Consider the following 20,572-nt stretch of genomic DNA (forward strand, 5'->3'; position numbering starts at 1 on the left):
GCATAAAGAATAATATTGCAAAGAATTAAGTAGTATTGTTTCAAATTAAGAACTAGAATTTACAGAGTAAAAAAAATCAGAAAAATCTGCTATTCCCTAAAAACAGGGGCTTCACAGATACTATTATTTATAAGCCGTAATTTTCTCACATTTAGATCCTGGAGTAATTTCCATAGAGATCTTATAGAAAGCAAATGCTTCATAGTCCTAAAAAACCAATTCTACCATGCAAGTTGTTGCAAGCAGCTCAGCTGGTTCCTGGGATGCCAAGGAGAAAAGTCAGTATTTTCTCTCATGCAAAAGCCCTGCTTACACTACAGAACTGTAGTAAACAGCACTGGTATAGTTCATGCCCATCCCATCTATCCTGCACGTCTTATGCCACACACTTTGTCCAAATGCCAGATCTGTGTGTTACTTAATTTCCCACTTCTAGCAGAGACATAATATACAAATTTCACTTAGCTCCTTCATTCTGACCCAAAAACTCCTATCTATACATTCTGGAGAGGATCCTCAGAAGGAAAGTAAGAGGGCGTGCAGAGGACCTTCAGAGAAAATAAGAAATCTTACTTCTTTCTCGCCACATTACTGCTAATTCACTGCAGAAGCTATTTAGCTCTCAGAAAAACTGCTGACACACTTTAGGCTAGGAAAGCATGAATGGTCTCACAAAAAGAATATTCCACTAGGATGAAAAATTTTGTTTAGGCTATTATTCAAGACCTCCTCACCACTGCTGGAATTAAAACACTAATTTGAATGACATGCAGCTGTATTACATTCCTGTAATTTTCACACAATACTCATTATACACTTTCTATGGTCTTGAAACCTAAAATAATGAACTAATGCACATTTCATAAGGATTTTCACTAAGCACAAAATACAGTTTAATCCCTGCAGAAACAATTACCTTTAGGTTTTTCTAACACTCTCTGGCAAGTCTCTTTAATTTTGGTGAAGAGTTCTGGTCCTGCCAATCGCTTGGAAATGCCAACTCTCAGCATAACGGCACCTGGTGTGAATTTTAAGAGCGCAGCCCCAGGCTCCCGTGGTTCTTTTGGCTGCTTTGGCATAAGACTGGACCAATCTACATCTATAACATCCACAGGATCTGCAAAAACATTGACAGAGGATGAGTTATCACATCATCATCCCTTACCACAGGTGATTAATTTCACATGCTGTGTACATCCCCGTCTCCTAAAAGCAATATATATTAGATGAACATTGTTCTGCAGTTCTCAAAGCCAGATCCTTGGACACTTCAGGTAAGAATGTCAAAACTCACTTAGATCAGTGGAAAAAAAGAGCATACAAATATAAAGCTTCTTGGATTAAGAAAAATCACCCCTAATATTCTGCTTCATTTTTATTGCAACCCCTTTGTGGAAGGCTGCTCAGACCCTGCTTAGCCAGCAGATTTGGACACATCACTTATGCATTCACAAAAGTCACAGTACAACTAGACGTGCTACGACAGATCCAAATTAAATGCTTAAAAAGCTAGTATTTCAACTCTGGATGCTGGATTTTTTTTTTCAAAGGAGAGATATACTATTTATTGAATAACCATACAACTGTGTTTGTCCAGTACGTTTATCACAGAAAATACAAACACCAATCATATAGCCAGATGACCCAAATGAACTTACGACAAGTAGAAGATTCCATGCTTCCCAGTGCATTTGGGAAGCATTCCAGCACGGATAAAATCTGTTCATAAAAATATCAGTTCCAAATAATGATCAAAACCAAATGGGATAAATGAAGACAAGTTTATAAAAACAAAAAGTTTACCCTTCTAGCTATATAAAACAAGATAAATACTACTTCACAATACAGCTCCCGGTACTCTTTACTTACCTCTATACTTCTCAGGCTTGCCTGACTATTAGAGAACAAATGAGAAATACTGAAGAGCATACAAACTGCATTCCCAATTGAGAAATACTGTCAACATCACAATAGCATTATATGCAAACTGATCTAATCTTTATATTCAAATAATCATAAAGGGGTTTTGCTATACTTTTACCAGGCATCTTCTCATCCTCCTGTTGATCCTCCCGCTTTTCAGCATCCCCTGCCAGAATTTCATCCAGTTCATCATCACTGATTGGCTCATATTCTCCAGCACCAGACCCCAGTGACTGTACATCATCAATCTTTGCTTCATCTTCTCCTCCTACAGAGACAGATACATGCTGTAGCTTTAAAGCAATCATTCTTGTTTTCTAAACATGCTTTAAGCAGCCTGAAAACAAAGAGGTTCAGCAAACTAAACTGTCAGTTTTTGGGGAGAAGTATATTCAACATGAAAACCAGCTATTAACTCATGGAAACAAAGAAGTTATTTCTCTCATACACAATGCGGCAGTTTGAATTTTACGTATCTCAGTCTTTTTTTTTGGTGCAGTGTTAGTCAAACTGCACAAAAAAGGCCATATTCAAAAGAAACATGTTGATTATCTGATATCTGATATGTAGTTTAATAATACAAATCTAAGTTAGCACCACAAAGTCTTTCAGGTGCTTTTGCACATGAATCCAAACTCAGGATTCAGTCCAAAGGCTCTAGAAGAGAAAGAAGTAATGAAACCCCAAAATACAAGAAGGTGCAAGATATCCTGAATGAAGCAATTATTCACAGAGTTTTAGACTCTTTGTGGAAGTCACAAGAAAAGCTTTTAGCAAGCCAGGCCAAACTTCTTCAGTTGTTGTTACACTCCTATCCATCCACGTACTATATGCATATACAAATACCTGTGCTGTATGCGTAAACATGTTCCTTAAAACCGGTAAACACAAGACAGTCAAACCTTGCACGTTCAAGCATTCAGAAACCCGACTGCTCTAAACTTGGGCTTTCTTAGGGTTCTCCGCCATAGTACTTGCAATGAGTTGTGCCATACAAACTAGACAGAATTTATAAGGGACCACCCCTGTGGATGACTATTTTAATATCTTCCAGCTCCATTATCCAGAAGAGAAACTGCCTCAGTTTTAAGTTGCCCCCAATTTTTTTTTTTTTTTGCTTGCCTTTGTAAAAGCTACGGGGCGGGGGGGGGGGGGGGGCAGGTTGGAAATCACCTCAACTAACCTAAGAATCAGCATGGAAAAAGCAACTAAAAGACATGCTAGCAGAGTGGAAATTAACTACTCAGACCACCCAGCAGTGCTTTGGAGGAAGCATATAGCATCTTGGGCATTATTTAAGCCCACTCCTAGGGCAAAGACATTAAGGTTCAAGACATTACAATAATTTAGTAATTATAACCTCACACATTTTGTTAGACAACATACTACAGTAATTTGTCCAAGTAAATACCAGATACCTCCTTAACATCATCAGATTTGGAAACTGTATTTAGTTTTCTAAAAAGTTTTTCCTTTTTAAAAGGAAAATAAGGCAATCTGTACTAGATTTCATTTTGTGTCTTACGATTTTGAATATTCACTGCCTGTATGATCCATCTTCTGCCTCCATACTGGTCTACCAGATACACTAGCTCACCATAACTATGTGCTTGAACAGCACAGATGAACCATTAAAAACCTACTGTATTAAGAATTAAAACCAATAATCCATAGTTCTCAATACACGATTAAAAAAAATTACTTGCTCAATTTTGAATTTCAAATCAGTTTGATCATTTCTAGATTAAAATCCGATCACTACCTTTATTGCTTTTTTCCAGAAATGTACTTTTATATTAATTCTGCATTAAAAACACAACACACTAGTCAGCTAAAAGGAGCAATGTAAACAGGAGTTATAAAGTAATGAAAGACAATAAAGTACACTAAACCTTAGAAAATCATAAACATGCTATATATAGTATGCTCTAATAAAATGGTATGCCATCTAATATTTTACAAAAGACATTTATTTTTCTAAAAAAAAAATCCTAAACATACCATAACTTCCTACAGATGATAATTTTCAGAGAATTTAGAACACAACCTTTAAAAAATATACAAAAGAATACACATTAAAACACTTACAAGAAGTCTGCTGAAAGGCTAGACCTAAGAACAAATTTAACATCCACAGCCTGTTTAAGTTACAGGTGCCCTCTTGGAAACAGATAATGTACCTAAGAATAGCCTTTCACCAACTCTTTTCTGAAGTTGCCACATTGTACTCTCAGGTTTATTGCACCATTCCTTCCTCTAGCTTAAAAATCACTGAATTCTGTCCGTTACAGGACGACAGAGCAGACTCTCCCATGCTCACTCCAAATACTATCTTTGACAAGTGCTTCCACTCCACAGATAATCTCCTTAAAAGGACTTTTCTCAATTGTACCAGTCAACCCTAATGACCACTTTGCAAGTAATCAGGTAGGAGATATAATAAGTAATAAATATTCCTCATCATCCTCTCCAGACAACATTTGATTTAACTGCCCAAATTAACAACGAACACTACAGATAATTCTCATTAAGAATGCAAATATGATGAGACAATGTCCTGTTATCTTGTGTAAAACTACAAAAGCTTAATTCATTCGTTTCTTTTTCTGCTTCTGAAGACTACGGACTTCAGGCCTTACCATCCCAAACATCCAAAAATTCCAAATCCTACAATGCCTTTTTTCCCTCTCAGATTTTAGAGAGGAAAACTCCTGCAATCACCAAAAAAACCCAACTTACTGAACTTAACCGTAACGTACACCAGTTACTCTGGATTTAGACTCTTGCTTCTTTTACATTGTTGATATAGGTTATAAGTACTCAGGAAAGCCATTTTTGGACTGTTGTGCCAAGCCATACATATGTTTCACCTACTAATCAGACAATCATTTCTACGATAATTGGGCTCTGCAGGAAAAAAACCCAAAGAACAGCTCCAAGTCAACATTTTTTTTTTCACTCATTACCTGTCACTTCCAAACTAAGAAATAGATCTTATAATGATATAAAAAGGTGATCAAATGTCGGTGTTATTCTTTAGCAAACTACCTATTCAGAAATGTTACACCTTGACAAAATTATACCTCAGATAATTTATGTTTCTTTGCCTCAAGACTTCTTTAGAAATTAACAAATAACACTAACACAATTAACACTAAGATGATGCTCATCAGAATTCTCTCTTATTGTGTCTGCTTCCACAATAGAGAAGATGGAGCCAATATGCCTTTCAGTAGAAAATTATTCTAATATAGCTCAGTTCAGCACTATACTAAAAGGGAAAGAATAAAATATTTGACAGTCCAGGTTCTTTCCCAGAATATCTCACCTTCTAAACTCTCTACCTTTTCGGCCTCATTTCCGTCTTCAAAACCTTGTAAAGGTCCTAAATCTTTGTCTGGTCTTTCCTTCTCTGAAGCCACTGAATCCCGACAAACACCATCGAATTCCTTTTCGTGATCTCTGTCCAGTTTTGCTTCACTGTGTTTTGTTGATTCTTTTTGAGAGGAGATGTCAAAAGTTCTGTCTCTCTCTCTTTCAGCAGTATCGGGTAGTTGTCTGTCTCTCTCTCTGTCCAGCTCCCGTCTTTTCTCCCTCTCCCTCTCTCGCTCTCTGAGTCTCTCTCGTTCCCTGCTCCTCGGCCAGTCTTTGTCAACATCTCGGTCCCAGTCTCTCTGTCTTCCCTCTCTCCTTTCTCTCTCTCGTTCTCGATCATGTTCATGTCGATCTCGCTCCTGAAGCCTTTCCCTGCTATCAAAGGACCCAGATCTGGAATGGACCTGACGATCTGATTCGGGAGAACTTCTTCTTGAACTGTGGCTTCTTGAATCTTGACGATCTGAATAAAATATTTTAAACATATGTGTAACTACAGCATGTAAACGTAATACCCTTTTACTAGACCAAAGCATTTTAAAGATTCAGGTATGAAAATGTACTTCTCAAAAGCATCACCTTCAAATTAATAATGCCTTCAGACTGCGTATAGATTTAACCTGACTTAAAAACATAAGGCATTTCTCCCACTCTCAAAAAAATTTTTAGTGGCTATTTTCTACTATGACAGAAGCCAAACTGAAGGTACATCATTTTAACTCAGAAATTTAGGCAAGGGGGGTGGGGGGAAAGAATCATCTCAAAATTCAAAATTTTCAAAACATGTCTTCTAAAAGCTAGGAATGCCTTAGCTAGCAAATGATAAATTCAGAAAAATAATTTCAGACATGTAACCATGAGGAGAACAGAGAGCCAAAGTGCTTTAGGAAGACATTTTCCTACTGATGTGGTTTAAATTTTAAAAACATTTTACCCTTTTTTTACAGGAACTACATAAATAAAACAAGTCAATTGTGATCCTTTTGATTTGCAACAAAGATGATTTCCACATGCATTAGAAGTATGCCTAACAGGAACCATGACAGATTTACCACAGTGAAAATAGCTCCTGAGATGATAATGGATCTCTCTCCCAGAGAGAGCAGACATTTTCATTTTGCATAGATTTCAGAATTTCCCTATTAAAATGAATGTTAATAATGAATTTAAGAATGTTATTTAGGTGATAAAACTACCTCAATGTTCTGTTAGCACAAGCATTTTCTCTTCCTACAAGTTTTTTTTGTCCTACAAATTACTTTATTCCCCAGGCAGCATGAACTGAATCTGACTGAATATTTTGGTGTAAACAAATTGGTAATCCTGCCCACTGAGGATCAGCTTTTCAAATGCGGTAACACTTGCAGGAATCTTAATTTACTCTAGTGTTACAGTGAATGGCAGAGAGCACCTCCCTCTCCCTTCACACTAATTACAAAGGAAAAGAGTACACAGCCATGCAAGAATGATTTGGGATTTGTACCTTCGCACTTTTATATGGAATAATAGGTCAGTCTCACTAAAATGTATCTTATTACCTGAAGACGTGCTGCGACTGGGTTCCCCTCGTTTCAACTGATCAATTCTGGACTTCCGTTCCCCAGTGATTTCTAAGCTTTTCTTCTCTCTGTCCCTGTCTCTATCCCTGTCTCTAGAGCTACTGTGCAGGATCCTTTTCCGTCCAGTCTGGTCATCTCCACTGCGATGAGCTGACTCATTGGAAGGGGATCTAAGTCTGCTTGAGGCATGGCTCCGATTGCTACCAAGGCTGCTGCTGCGCTTCTGATCCACAGGTTTACGGTGTGGTCCATCGTCTATAGTAACATGAGGGACTTCCACCTTTTCGCCCCTTGTCCTGTGACTTTTTCTATGGGAGTCCTCAGTGCTTCTTTCTGGAACAACAATGTCACCACGTTCAGGAACATCTTCATCTGACCAGTCACTAAATGTTGTATCTTCTCTTTTTGGGGGAATTTCTGCCACAGCTTTCTCAGGTGGTGCTTCAACCAATTCCTCTTTTGTTACTGGGGGGGTTCTTGGGCCTTTCTTCTTTTTATGATGTGGAACAATTTCTTCATCAGAAACTTCAGAATCACCCTTGGACCTCTTCCGCTTTTTCTCTACATTTTTCTTTTTTTGACCTTTCTTGGGTGAAAAGACCTGGCTTTCCTCAGTCGTTGATTCATTAGCGTACCTTTCTACCCCACTGTCGTCATCTTTCTTCTTCTTTGTGGCCTTTTTCTGTACTTTAGACTTCTTCTTGCTGTCATCATGCATTCTATCAGAAGCATCTCTTTCTTCAGAGGGACGGCGTCCAAGATTTTCCTGAACCCTGGACCGGGAGCTTTCTGAAGCATCTGGTTGCTCTCTTTGCTTATCTGCTGAAGAAACCCTCTCTTTAAACTCTGGTTCTTCATAACGCCGTGAACTTTCCTTTCTGTCCAATTTTCGCTCTTCTTCTTTCCAGCGACTCTGCCGCTCTTCTGTAACATGAGAGGGGCTCAGTGACCGGGATTCCTGTGGCCGCACAACCTGGCTCAGAAGTCTGTGCTTTTCATCTACAAAATGGGAAAAAGGATGTACTTGTATTGTTTAGGAAGGAGAACAGGTGAACATTTGGTATCTTGTGCATGCCAAAAAGTGTCAGTCAAAACAAATAATCCATTATTTCAGTTACATTTCTTAAGTTTTTCTACTGCTGCAGCAGCAACAGACTATTTCCATTTTGTTAAACATGCATCTTAAACAACAGTGGAAGCCACTGTCACCCAGCAGACGTAACATATAGTGACAAAATGAAGACAAAAATGACAAACATATAGATTAAGAAAAATGGTGTTGCTTATAAAAATAAGGGGAGGAGGACACTTATAAAAGCTTGCCCCATGTTTTTTCTATTTAAGTTTGCAAGTTATTTTCTATAGGCAGAGGGTAAGTCAGATCCTGCTGCAGAGATAGCCAACTCCTACTTACTTTTATCATCTCCACTGTTGTAAGCATCACTATCAGGAGAATGCTCACGGCGACGTTTGGGTGACTGACGAGGACTTGGACTGCTTTCATTTCTGTGACGCTTCCTGCAGAACAAACATGTACAGTCAAATTTCTTCAGGATTCTTTAATGAAAACATTTAAGAACAGAGTTTATCATCAGTACAATCCCTGAAGTCTAAGCATTTCATAGAGAAAACAACACATCTAAGGATGCCAGGAAGCTTTGTAGTTTTCTAAGTTGTTACTCCGAAACTTCAAGTATGACCAGTTTTCTGATCATACTGTAAGATACCTTAAACTAAAACTCTAACACTTAAGACAACTATCTTTTTGGCAAAAAGTTATGAAAGACTATTAAGATCAGTTTTTTCCTGTGGCAATGATCCTTGCAGTGGGTTGACCCCAGCTGGCAGCTAAGCCCCCACCTAGACGTTTGCTCGCTTCTACCCCAGTGGGATGGGGGAGAGCCCGTACTAGATGATTTATAGGAGTCCACAATTCTCTCACACAAAAGCTACTAATTACTTCCAAGCAAAGCAGCCATTCAGGACAACACTGTTTTGCTTATTATTAATGGAACAATGAGAATTTTATTGTACTAAATGAAAAAAAAAAAAAAATCAGTGCTACACACTTAAAGGAAGCACCACACCCTTACTCGGGATAATTGTTCATGCCTTCAACGGTAGCCTTCTGGTATTGAAAATTTAGTAGTGCAAAGGGTAATGTATGTTCCACAGAAATTTAACGAACAAAGTCACGAACCCTGACCTAGCTAGCTGCTATCTGACTTGCCAGGCTTCAAAAGGTACCACAGCCCGCTATTATGCTTCCAAGAATGCCTGCATTATTAAAGACAAGGCCACACAAGTACCCTTAGAAGGGAAAATAGAAGGGAAAATAGAAGGGAAAATTACGTGGTCTGATTCAATTGTTAGTTCCTGAGTAATTCCATGATTCTGCACTAACGAAGCATCAGATTAACTTCACTAGCATAGTACTGATTTTGGGGCCACCAGTATGTGCCACACAGATGCAGGGGAGACATGGCTCAAGACGGGGCCTCTGCATAAACAGGCTATCTTCCTCCTTATGATACTCCCCTGCTTACTAACTTACTGAAATCAACAGTAAAAGACTGCCTTTTTTTTTTTCTTTTTTTTCCACCAAAGTAACATTCAGATCAACTCACTTGGATTTTCTTTCCTCATGGACATCTCTTGAACTTCTTTCTTCTCGGATATCTTCTCTCTTATCCCTGCGGTCTTCCCTTCCTTTTTCTTTGTCATCCCAGTCTCTCTGGCGGTCTCTTTCTTTATCCCTGTCCCGACCTCTCTCCCTTTCTCGTTCCCGTTCTCGCTCTCTTTCACGCTCTCGCTCCCTTTCTCGTTCCTCCCGCTCTCGCTCTCGCTCCTTCTCCCTCTCCCTCTCTCGTTCCCTTTCCCTGTCATGGTCCCTGTCTCGGTCACGCTCACGGTCCCTGTCTTTGTCCCGCTCTCTCTCCCTCTCCCGTTCCCGAGCACGATCTCGTTCCAACTCTCTTTCCTTCTCCCTCTCTCTTTCCCGGTCTCTCTCTCTTTCCCTCTCTCGGTCCCTCTCCCTTTCTCGCTCTCTCTCCCGGGCTCTTTCATCTCTCCTATCATCAGACCGATCTACCCTTCGCTCTTCTCTTCTTTCATCCCGCTCGAGGTCATCGCTTCGTCCTTGATGTCGTACCGGTGAGCTTGCTCTCTGATCTGTGAAGAGAGGCAGGTTTGATTACCAAGTGCCAAAGGGACATACACCGCTTCCACTACACTGAAAAACCCAAGAGCTTTTGTTTTGACAATCTAGATATTGGTTTGCATTAAATGAAAAGCAAGTCCCTGCAGAAACTTGGAAATTCTCTTTGGGGAGGGAAGACGACAAAAAGCAGTACTAATTTTGAAAGATTTTTTCAATATTTAGGGAGCGGGCTTTCCGTATTTTAGCCAAAAGTTACTACAAAAATTTTATTTTCTACCAGATTTTTCTGAATGGCTTCAAAAGCTAATTATACGCCTCACAGCCTAGCTATTACTATTGTATTACTCAGTGATTCAGAATCTGGTATAAGGTCTTGAAAAGCTCTGAATGACATACATATGAAAATGTAATGTTAATACTTCTGTACGAAAATTTTACTTCCTAAAACTGTTAAGAGTCAGGGGCTTTACAAGAACTCACACTATTTATAATACATAGTAAAAGTTACTGCAAAATAAGAAATAGTAGCCTGTCTCGTCACAGAAGAAGAGATCCCTGCACAGAAATACACAACCAAATCCATGAGAAAGGGAGAGGCAAGGATGCACTACAGGAAGCAGAACTGCTGGAAGTTTCCGTACGTATTTACTGCAGAGCCTTACAGTTTTAGAAGCTGAGAGTTTTTCAATGGTCAGAGAGTGGATTAGAGTCATGGAGAAAACTAAATTTATATAGAAAATGACTGATCCAGAAGGACAGTGAAACCTGATTTATCTAATGGTATTTACTCTCCACTGACTTAGCTGCATTTTCTTAGTTATATTTTGGATGTTTTTTTAAATATTTCTATAAATTTTGACCACTTTATAACAATTTCTATGCTGATGTTAGTAGTATTTGAATCACAACAAATCAATAAAACTGTTTTTCCACAATATATATTAAAATCACTATATAAAAGAGAAAAAAAATGGCGCAAATAGAGGTTGGTATTTTTCGGTCCATTACTCAGGGGCTGAGAGTGCACTTCACTGTAAATTGAGACAATGTCCACCAGGGGCGAGCAGGCAGAGTTTGAACAGGACTAAATCAATAACACATGCATTTCCATCAGTTTAATCAATTTTCATCTCTGAGTGAAGTAACCATGACTTAATGATCCCCTGTTACCAGGTAAAATTAAAAGCAAACTTGAGTGACATTTCTGCCATGGATGTAACACTACTTTTTTAAAAAGGCAAATCATCAGTCCATGAACAGGTTTCACATTCTTTTAACAGTGCCTACAACGTTATAATACGATTTACTGTGCATGCTAAGTATTAGACTTTATACAGAAGTTCTGTAACTCCTGTTTGTTATGTCAGTTTTGGTGACAAAACATCTACATGAAACTCTTAGATGAATCAAGATACTGATGCGTATTAGACAATTAAATGTGGATAGTCAGCATTTCTTACGTGATTTCATTATTTGAAGTGCTGTTCCAGTGGTTGTTTGGAACACCTATATATTTGCCTTAGTTGAACAAAGACAGCCCAAATTTGCAAGCTTACATTTTACAATTGTACTAAAAAGATTCCTTACATATCATAGAACTAAGTACCAACCAAAAATCTATCACCATTTTTCTCTGAATGACAAATGTTAAAACTGTGGTCTAATTATGGAAACTATGTCTTGAATTGTAACTCTGAGGAGGATTTACTATTACAAAAAGCAATCTAAATTTTTAAGGAAGGAAACAACAAATCTTATCTCCATTCAAGCTCTTTACATTTCCCTCCCAAAGGGAAACACAACCCATTCAAAGCAACTTCCCTTCTAGAAAAATTTATTTTGTTGTGAAGACATATTTTTACTTCTAAGGGTTTTTTTCTGGTTTTTTTTTTTTTTTTTTAAATGTTTTTCTTAATAAATTAAGAACTCTGAAAAGCACAAATTACATCATTATATATCTAGGATTTATTGGGGGTGAGGAGGTGGAAGAGATGAAAGCTAGTCTGCAAAAGCCAACCCCCCAGGACACATTCAGACTGCAGGATTTTTCAGCTGACAAGAAAAAGGAAGTCTGGAGATTAGGTTTGTTGAAATCCTGCCTTGAAGATGAGACAGAATCTAAAGCAGAACCTGTCACAAGAACAAGCAAGAATAGATTCATTTCAATGGACCAAAAAGCACCTCGTAAAGTAACATACAAAACATCTCTGAAAAACTGAAGTTAAACAACAGCTAGAACATATCTGCCACTTCCAAATCAAAACTCAAGATAGGAAAAATTTATTCTTCACAGCTCCTCATTTCATTTCCATGCTGTTTTCACTTGCCTGACTCCTCCTGTTATCTTAATTGGTGATCAATACAAATATTTTCCAGAGTGAAAGTTGGTACTAAGTTCCTTAGAGACAACACAGTACTCTTTCAGGTGCACAAGTGTGACATCTTGCATACTATGACTAAAAGAACAGTCTTGCGTACTCTATGATCACTGGTATCTGTACCAATACTTACTAGCCAATTATTATTGACCACAACAAAGCATTCATCAATATTAAATTCCCCAGGCAATAAATATTTGAATTAATCATAAATTTAAACTGTCACTTGCTTTAGTAGTAAATAGTCAGTAAGTCAGTCAGTCTAGTATTCAGGCCTCCCCCAGTACACACTCAAGTAATTTACAGTGCAACAGTGCTATGTTTCTATACAGACAAGCAGAACCAGTAATGAAATGCAGCCATGACTCTAAGCTTACATGTGTATGTACTTGAAGTGGAGAAGGAGGTGAAGAGGAGGAAAAAACATTTTACACTGAAGTTGTACAATGAAATCTCTTAAAGAAGTTTAGTTTGTTTAAAGACTATTTGGATGAATAACAGAAGGTGCCAAAATCTAGCCATAGAAGGGAGAAAGGGCATAGCATTCATGCATACACTGCCAATGAGAGATCTTACTACAGAAGTTAACTTACATCAAGGATAGGACTAGTGTCAGTGTGCTGTGTCAAATGAGTTATTTATGAATTAGTGTTACAGGGGTGGAACAAGGAAAAAAAAAAAGGAGGGAGCGAGAAACATACATTCACATTTGAGTACATATGTATGTGTAAAAATCTACATCAAAATACCTCTTTCTCTGTTGTCACGCCTGTCCCGTTCACCATGTCTTCTTTCAAAGGAGGAATCCCTTGCTTGTTCTCGACTATCATAGCGATCCCGATCAGGGTAGCTACTCCTTGATTCCCAGCTGTCATGGTAGTTTCCACTACTGCTGTGACCATCAACTTGGGATCCTCTAGTCCCCCGACTTCCTAACAGAGACGTATCAATATAAAAGATGAGTTTCCACATGTAAGGAAATCCACTGATATTTTACACCAACTAAAGTAGTAACTTTTAATAAACTGAATTAACTATTCACGGAAATAGAAATTGTAGCGTCAAACTCTATTTAACCAACAACTCTCAAATTTCACAATTTAAATGTAAAGTTGTTATTTTCAAACTGCAAACTCAAGACTTTCTAAATTGCCATCCCCTGGTCACAGCATGAGGTCTCCTGACTAGGAATATAACAGTCCAAAAGCCAGTTCACATTTGCTCCGAGTAGGATGTAAACTTATAGACCGCACAGCAGGCATAAGCAGAGAAAGTAGAGATAATTTTTCCTGTAAAAATTGTATGGCATTTTCCTAATGAAAATGTCACAATAAGTCTGAGAAAGCCAAAATATATTTACTATAGATGATTAAAAGGTGTTAAGTGAAGCTGTTCTACAAAGTGCATCAGGCTTTCAAAAATACTGCCAAAGGTTAAAATCCCGGTTTTTTTAGGTCAACCAAGAAGGGTGGGGCAGGGAGATGAAAGACAGTTTTCAGGTACCTAAGACATGCAGTTGCTTTTGAGAGAAAACAAAAACACTGCTGCCCAGTACTTTGAGACACACTGCCCCCAACAAATCTTCCACTACGCATCAGCCTCTTACTTGTGTTTGTAACCCATGGGAAAACCTAGGGTTGCAGAAACATTAAATAGAGTGGTATAAGGGTTAAGGTTTGTTTTAAAATGGGATGGCAGAATACCAATGTTATGCCACTTTAATGAATGGAGAACACAGAAATGCTATAAATTTAAGCAACTGTTCTAATTTAACGACTGTTCTAATTTAACGACAATAGAACAGAACATAGCTTTAAAAGCATGAACTATTTGGCAGCACTTCCATATCAAATATCAAACAACACAGTATGAATATCAATATTCAATCTCCAATGACAGGGACACTTATTAATTTTTTAAAATCACACAATACCCTTGTCAGATAATTCTGGACCTCTGCCTCGACTTCTGCCAGTTCTATCACTTCTGCTCTCATTTCTGGAGTCACTTCTGGAGTCATTCCTTGTTTCAGCACGAGAGCTCTCCTCTCTGCCATGGGATCTTCCATAGCTGCGCGAGTCCTCCTGGTACTGGTCATCCTTTTTATGGGCATCGCGACTCTCTCTGTCTCTATAATCATGGGAATCTCGTGTGGAGCGTGAGTCTCTCTGATCACGACTATCTTTGGTATCTCTGCTATAATCCCTCGTATCTCTGGAGTCTCGAGTGTCTCTGGATTCCCTTGGCTCCCTCCGATCTCTGTTGTCTCTTGTCTCCCTCCGATCTCTTCCATCACGAGACTCTCTGTCATCTCTATGATCCCTGGAGGTACTCTGCTCCTGGTCATAATCACGATCATCTCTTGTTTCTCTTTCTTTTTCCCTTTTCCCTCTAGTTTCTGTAAAATGTTTAAAAGAATGTTATACACCTAGCTTAATTAGAGCAAGCAAAAATTTAACACACAAATAACACTAAAATAATACAGTCAAAACATACTTCTGACATACACACAGAAAGTAAAAATAAATATGTAAGTAGGAGAAGATCACGTTGGGTGTCTACCTATGCATTCAGTAAACTTTAAAGATCTTTTTGTGAATTTGAATCTGTACTTTACAAATATTTACCTATTCAATAGACAATAAGTATAATAAAAATAAATTTCAAACATATTAGGGAGCAAGCACACTTCAATAATTTTAAGGTAGGATCACTTCTCCTCCAATCATAAATTCCTTTTTTTCCTCCACACATACATATTTTCAGGAAATTTGTGCTATGTTTAGACCCACTTGCTTTTAAGACCTCAATGCCCTCCTAAAGTCTTTTTTTTTTTTTAAATTACGTATTTATAATGTTACTGCTACAGCAAGGTAAGTTTACAGCCAGTCTAAAAAAAAGCTGACATGTACTCTTTGTAATCTGTCTCTTGAGAGAAACAGCATATTTGCCCATCACAAATTGCTCAACCAGCTTTACAGATTTCCAGAGGGAATGACGCTTTCTTTGCACACACCTCACAATGTCAATTAAAAAGACAATAGACAGAGCAATCAGTGAGGACTGGATTAGCATTTAGGCACCTCACAGAAAAGAGTAATAGTTACTTACAGGTATCCTGCCGTCACTCAGCTGATCCACTAGTATATGCCTGATACCAAGAGAAGATCACTTACCTACTGACACCACCATTGCGTTACACAAGAAACACCTAGACAGATGCCTACAGGAATTTTACAGTCAGATGAGCCTACATAAGCAGTCCTATCAGGAATACCCCATTGCATAGTCCCTGAAAACAGCACCACCAGCACAGGAATGACAGTACAGCCAGTATTTTCTTCACCCCTAGCCACTGGGATAGGTGCAGACAATGCCACAATTTGAAAAATCAAGTTTCAAAATGCAATTTCCAAACAAAAATTATTCTGAAGTGCTATTTTTCATTCATACCATCCCGCCTTTCGTGGCGCCTATCATGAGACTGTGAAGTCCGATCACGATCATGTCTTCCCTTTTCTCTTCCAGGAGATCGGTGTCTCGAAGGGCTTCGCTTCCTCTGAGGAGAAGAGGAAGAGTGTGGGGGATAGGGAGAAGATGATCGCCTTGCAGGCGGGGAAGCTGTCCTTTGATAGGATGGAGAAGGAGTTCTTTTGCGGTGTGGGGAAGGAGAATGTCTTTGGACGGAGGAGCCTGACTGTGATGAAGAGGAGTGATGTCTGGAGGATATGGGAGAATGATGCTGACCTGATGGGGAAGCAGACCTGCAAGGAAGAGTTAGAAGAGGCACACATATAATACCTTGATTTGAAAGGTTCTTACTATACCCTACAAAAAAGAGTGACTAAAATAATTTGTGCATTCTCCACCCTCTGTCTGCTGAAAATAAGTGCTGTTTCTATAAAACATCAAACTAGTCTTCCCTCAAGGGTACCAAGGATATCCTTTCAAAGTATGCTTATCTTTAAATGGTTATAGTTTATTTAATATCCAAGAACAAGTTGTCCAATCAAAATTATATTACACAGCTACCAGAATGCTTTCCTGGGGGAAGGGAGGGAGGAGTCAGAAAAAAAACCATGATCTTCTCCCCCACCCCCAAACCAAGAACAATTGTTTTCTTCCATATAAAATGCTTTTTGGAGTTCATGGTAAAATTAGGCAGATAACTTTTACACAGTGTTACCTAAGGGGAATTTTCCTTCTTTTGCTTCCGACAGCATTCAGTGTTTTAGAAAGCATCAGTGTCTCCTTCTTGTGCACTTTTAGCTTCTTTTTTTTTATTGTAAGCATTGATCTTTAAACAATTTAGGCCTGGATCCTGAAAACCCATATGCATATCTACTTAAAATTTTAGCATACGTGAATGTTTACACCAAACAGGGAAAACTCATATCTAATAGAAGAAGAAAAAGTATACAAAGTGTCTCAAGTGTTTGAAGCACACCCATACCCACAACAGACACATACAAACAAGTCGTCAAACCAACAGAGGAAGTTTCTAAACTAGAACTATTCATGGAAATAAAATCCATGCAATTGACTTCCCACCTGCGAGAGGGTGAGAAGTTATGTTTGTGAGTGGTTGACTTGGCTGGAGCTCGGGACGTTTGTCTTCGCCTTGCAGCAGGTGGCGAATACTCCCTGGAAGGGGAAGAATTACTGCCAGAATGATCTGCAGGACTAGGAGAACGCTTCTGTCTATGGGAGCTTTCAGAGGGATCCCTGGGAATCATAAACAGCAGCATGTTTAACAGGTATAATATGGCATTAGTACATTTCTAAGAAATTACAAGCAACTCCAAGACAGATCCTGTGCTTACAAGATCAAGAACTATCTTATAGAATCATTTGTTCCATCTATAATTTCATATATGAAATTACCTTAAGCTAGCAAAACTCAAGAACGCAAGGTATGCACTAAATTTCTTGCTAATCACTGGACTGTAAAATACAAAACTAGAATATGGTAAAACCAAAAATATATTCTTGTAATTTTACCTAATATTTCATGTGGCGGTGAAACAGAATTCCTATCAATGGAGAATTATCTTGCTACCCCATTTAAAAATTTCTGTAATGTCAGAACTTTATTTAAGAAGTCTCAAGCTCACAGACATTTTCAAACACTAATCATAGTTGCAAATGAATGAAAGAGATCTGTCAGAACCTTCAACTATTTCACTTACTGTACATCATGAAGATTTGACATTATTTCTTAATTTTTATTATTTAGGAAAAAAAAGACAAAAATCCAACACTGAAATAAAAGGCTGTAGTCACCACAGCAATACCTGATTATAGTACAACAATAAGCCAAGTACTCTCTTGATCCTTTCAGCGCTACCTAGAATGTTCTTTTCTACTGCTTATGACCTCCTTCCAGTAATGGAGTGTGCAAGCATGAGGGAAGTAATATACTTTAAAGTAAGAATGGTGTAATTTATTTAATCAATTAAAAATACACAATTCACTGGTCTTCCACTCCTTAGTCTTTGCTATGCCAGTTACAAAGTAAACACTTAACGAACATGATCCCTATTTTCATCAAGGGAATACAGAACTTAAAAATGCAGATGTATTTTTCAACTTAAATGGAAACCTATGCTTCAGAAAATAACAGGAATGGTCATATTAGTCCACCATTTGAGATATGTATATGCAAAAGTGAAGTAATTCTAAAATTGCAGCAGTCTGACTATTTCAGAAATACTTTTAACCTACTGAAGATTAGGGAGAGTTTAAACGTGCCACTGCCAATTTAGAAAGATATTAGTCCTCTAAGATTTCAGAAGAGCAGGCAAGCGGACAAGTGAACGACTTTGATAAAGATTTTGGCAAGTGAATTGCTCCATTGGTGAAGGTCCAACTTCCTGAAAAGTAATGAATCTTTCAAAAGGGCATTTTAGAAACTTACTAAGTTATGTAATTAAAACCTACCAATCTGTTATAGTCTCTCAATCCATCTATATAATGCACTTAAAATATTTAATGAGTACTGAAAAGGTTGTTGGCCAAGCAGGTATAAATCCCTTATTATTCAGTGTTCTATAAAAGATAACTTTAAAAGCAAGGTTACATTAATGTTAAAAGCTAATAACGCAACATAACTTACCTCTGCTTCTCTTTTTTCTCCTTGTGCCTTTCAAAGTCACGCCCTCTCTCTTTCACCTCCCTTGCCTTTTCTTCTAAACGTTCTTTCGCTTTATGTTTTTCTTTGTGTTTTTTCGCCAGAGGAGTTTCCTCTTGTACCGGAGGAGGAGGACTAGGGGTCCGAGGACCTTTCTTTTTACTCTGGTTACTTTTAGAACTCCTAGAGATAAATTGACAGGGGAGGGCAGAAGAAATGAAGGACTGCCAACTATTTCAAATAACGATTTCTCAGATGTTGGCAGGAAAGTTATAACGTAACGGGCCTTGAAGCTTTTAGGATAGGATTCACCACTCCATTAGCAAGCAGCATTCAATAACTGTACTTGACTGAAGGGTGAATGCAGATGGTAAAAATTCACGTTGAGCTCTTCCATTTATAACCTTTATTTCTGAAGCAAGTGAACGAAAATAGGAATTGCTCCCATGGAGACAGAACCAGTTTTCAATGCTCTTGCATGAACTGCACACATCATAGGACCAGACCTCTGTAGAGTATCTTTTCTGTTTAGACTCCCATCTCTGCAATGCAATATCCTGATCACATACACAAAATGACTTGAACAACTCACGTCTTTGATTTAATGTTAACTACCTGACACAGGATAAAGCCTTCAAGTATTTTTGAATATGCATCTCATAATATGAAATAGTATATATTTTCCCATATAAACTACCAGTGACATAAACCCTACAAACTAGATATCACTGCATACTGAATGTCAGTAGCATACTAGCCCGTGCTGTACATTCTCATAGCAGAAACAACATTGTTTTGTCCCTATTTTAAAGGGGATTTTTGCTTAGCAAATACAGATGTGTCTGCTTGCACTGCTGCAGTAATTTCTTTCCTATCTAAAAGCTGCAAACAGTGACTCAAAAGGTCCTGCAGCAATCAAGCACTTAGAAACAGGTTTTGGAGATTGACTTTTTGTGGTAAAGCGCCTAGTTTGAACTTCCTGTGATTTTCACATACTTTGTCCTTACTTTTTTCCCCTCCCCGGCACATCCCCCACTTCTTTTCCCCTCCTGAATTCTGAGAAATTCCCTGCCTTGAAAGTCAAACATTATTTCTTGAACAGCAATATGCAATACCAACAGAATGTGCAGTTGGTCAAATTTTAAACATTTCACTTCAGTCTAGAGGAGCTACTTCACAGGCTGCAGGATCTCAAGTAAAACTGCTTCCCACTTTTTAATGGTTTGTATTTCCTTATCACCTCCCAAAGACTCTGGACATTCAAAGCTAAAAGACCTGCTTGTAAACCATGAAATTAATCAACTGACAACTACATGCATATAACAATTTTCTGCATAAGATGATTCACAGTGCACAATTTAGAGACCTTCCCCTAAAGTTACATAATCAGAAGTCCTGAAAGCAAGGAAAATGAAAAACCATATTAATTATGAAAACCCCAGTAATAAAAATCAGCGTGGTTCTGTGTTCTCACTTTCTCGCAAGATGCATCTACATACTGACCTCTGCTGATCCAAAAGTGGGGAAGATACAGCAGATGCTTTCTTCTCTTTCTTACTAGCCGAAGATGATGATTTGGGACTGGACCTTCGTTTTGGAGATTTGCTAGACTTTCTTGGTGATGGCGATGGCGATAACTTAGATCTAACCACCTCTGGAGAAATCTTGAGGAAAAGAATATTAACTGATAAGGTACTGATGCTCAAAAGCTTACCTGTATGCTGATATATGTGTCAAAATGTAAATTCAGTAACAGTCTACATCTGAGATCTTAATCATGTACACATCTACCTCAAATAAACTAACTACATCATTTTCAAAGAACACCATAAAAGGAAGACAACAGGAAAAGGATGGGGGAAGAGAAGATAATGCACTCTTAGTTACAGTTTTTGTAATGTATTACAAAGTTTAAAATCAGTACGTACCCAGTTAGCACTCAAGTTTGTCTGACAAAGAAAGACCTCCTTTCAGGTCTGGGGTTTTTTTTAATTATTTTTATTTTTTTTAAATCTTCCCCAAAATTTTAGGGTTTCTAACACTTACA

General features: G+C 38.1%; 1 protein-coding gene across 6 annotated transcripts in view; it reads right to left on the bottom strand.

The window, feature by feature from the left end:
- The window catches only part of ZC3H13 (zinc finger CCCH-type containing 13), a 46,186-nt gene that overhangs the window by 3,602 nt on the left and 22,012 nt on the right, over window positions 1–20,572 (bottom strand). For 5 of the 6 annotated variants that reach the window (XM_076363675.1, XM_076363630.1, XM_076363654.1 and 2 more), the window contains 12 exons: window positions 20,029–20,189; window positions 18,511–18,708; window positions 16,947–17,120; window positions 15,849–16,159; window positions 14,329–14,793; window positions 13,145–13,327; window positions 9,485–10,028; window positions 8,272–8,375; window positions 6,837–7,856; window positions 5,252–5,761; window positions 2,036–2,191; window positions 917–1,117 (listed from right to left, as the gene is read on the bottom strand). In XM_076363675.1, coding sequence (XP_076219790.1) covers window positions 917–1,117; window positions 2,036–2,191; window positions 5,252–5,761; window positions 6,837–7,856; window positions 8,272–8,375; window positions 9,485–10,028; window positions 13,145–13,327; window positions 14,329–14,793; window positions 15,849–16,159; window positions 16,947–17,120; window positions 18,511–18,708; window positions 20,029–20,189 — 4,027 coding nt within the window. The remainder of the gene's footprint in view (window positions 1–916; window positions 1,118–2,035; window positions 2,192–5,251; window positions 5,762–6,836; window positions 7,857–8,271; window positions 8,376–9,484; window positions 10,029–13,144; window positions 13,328–14,328; window positions 14,794–15,848; window positions 16,160–16,946; window positions 17,121–18,510; window positions 18,709–20,028; window positions 20,190–20,572) is intronic. The other variant, XM_076363644.1, reaches the window with a different exon arrangement.

This window comes from Aptenodytes patagonicus, chromosome 1, assembly GCF_965638725.1.
Source record: "Aptenodytes patagonicus chromosome 1, bAptPat1.pri.cur, whole genome shotgun sequence".
Taxonomy (NCBI): domain Eukaryota; kingdom Metazoa; phylum Chordata; class Aves; order Sphenisciformes; family Spheniscidae; genus Aptenodytes; species Aptenodytes patagonicus.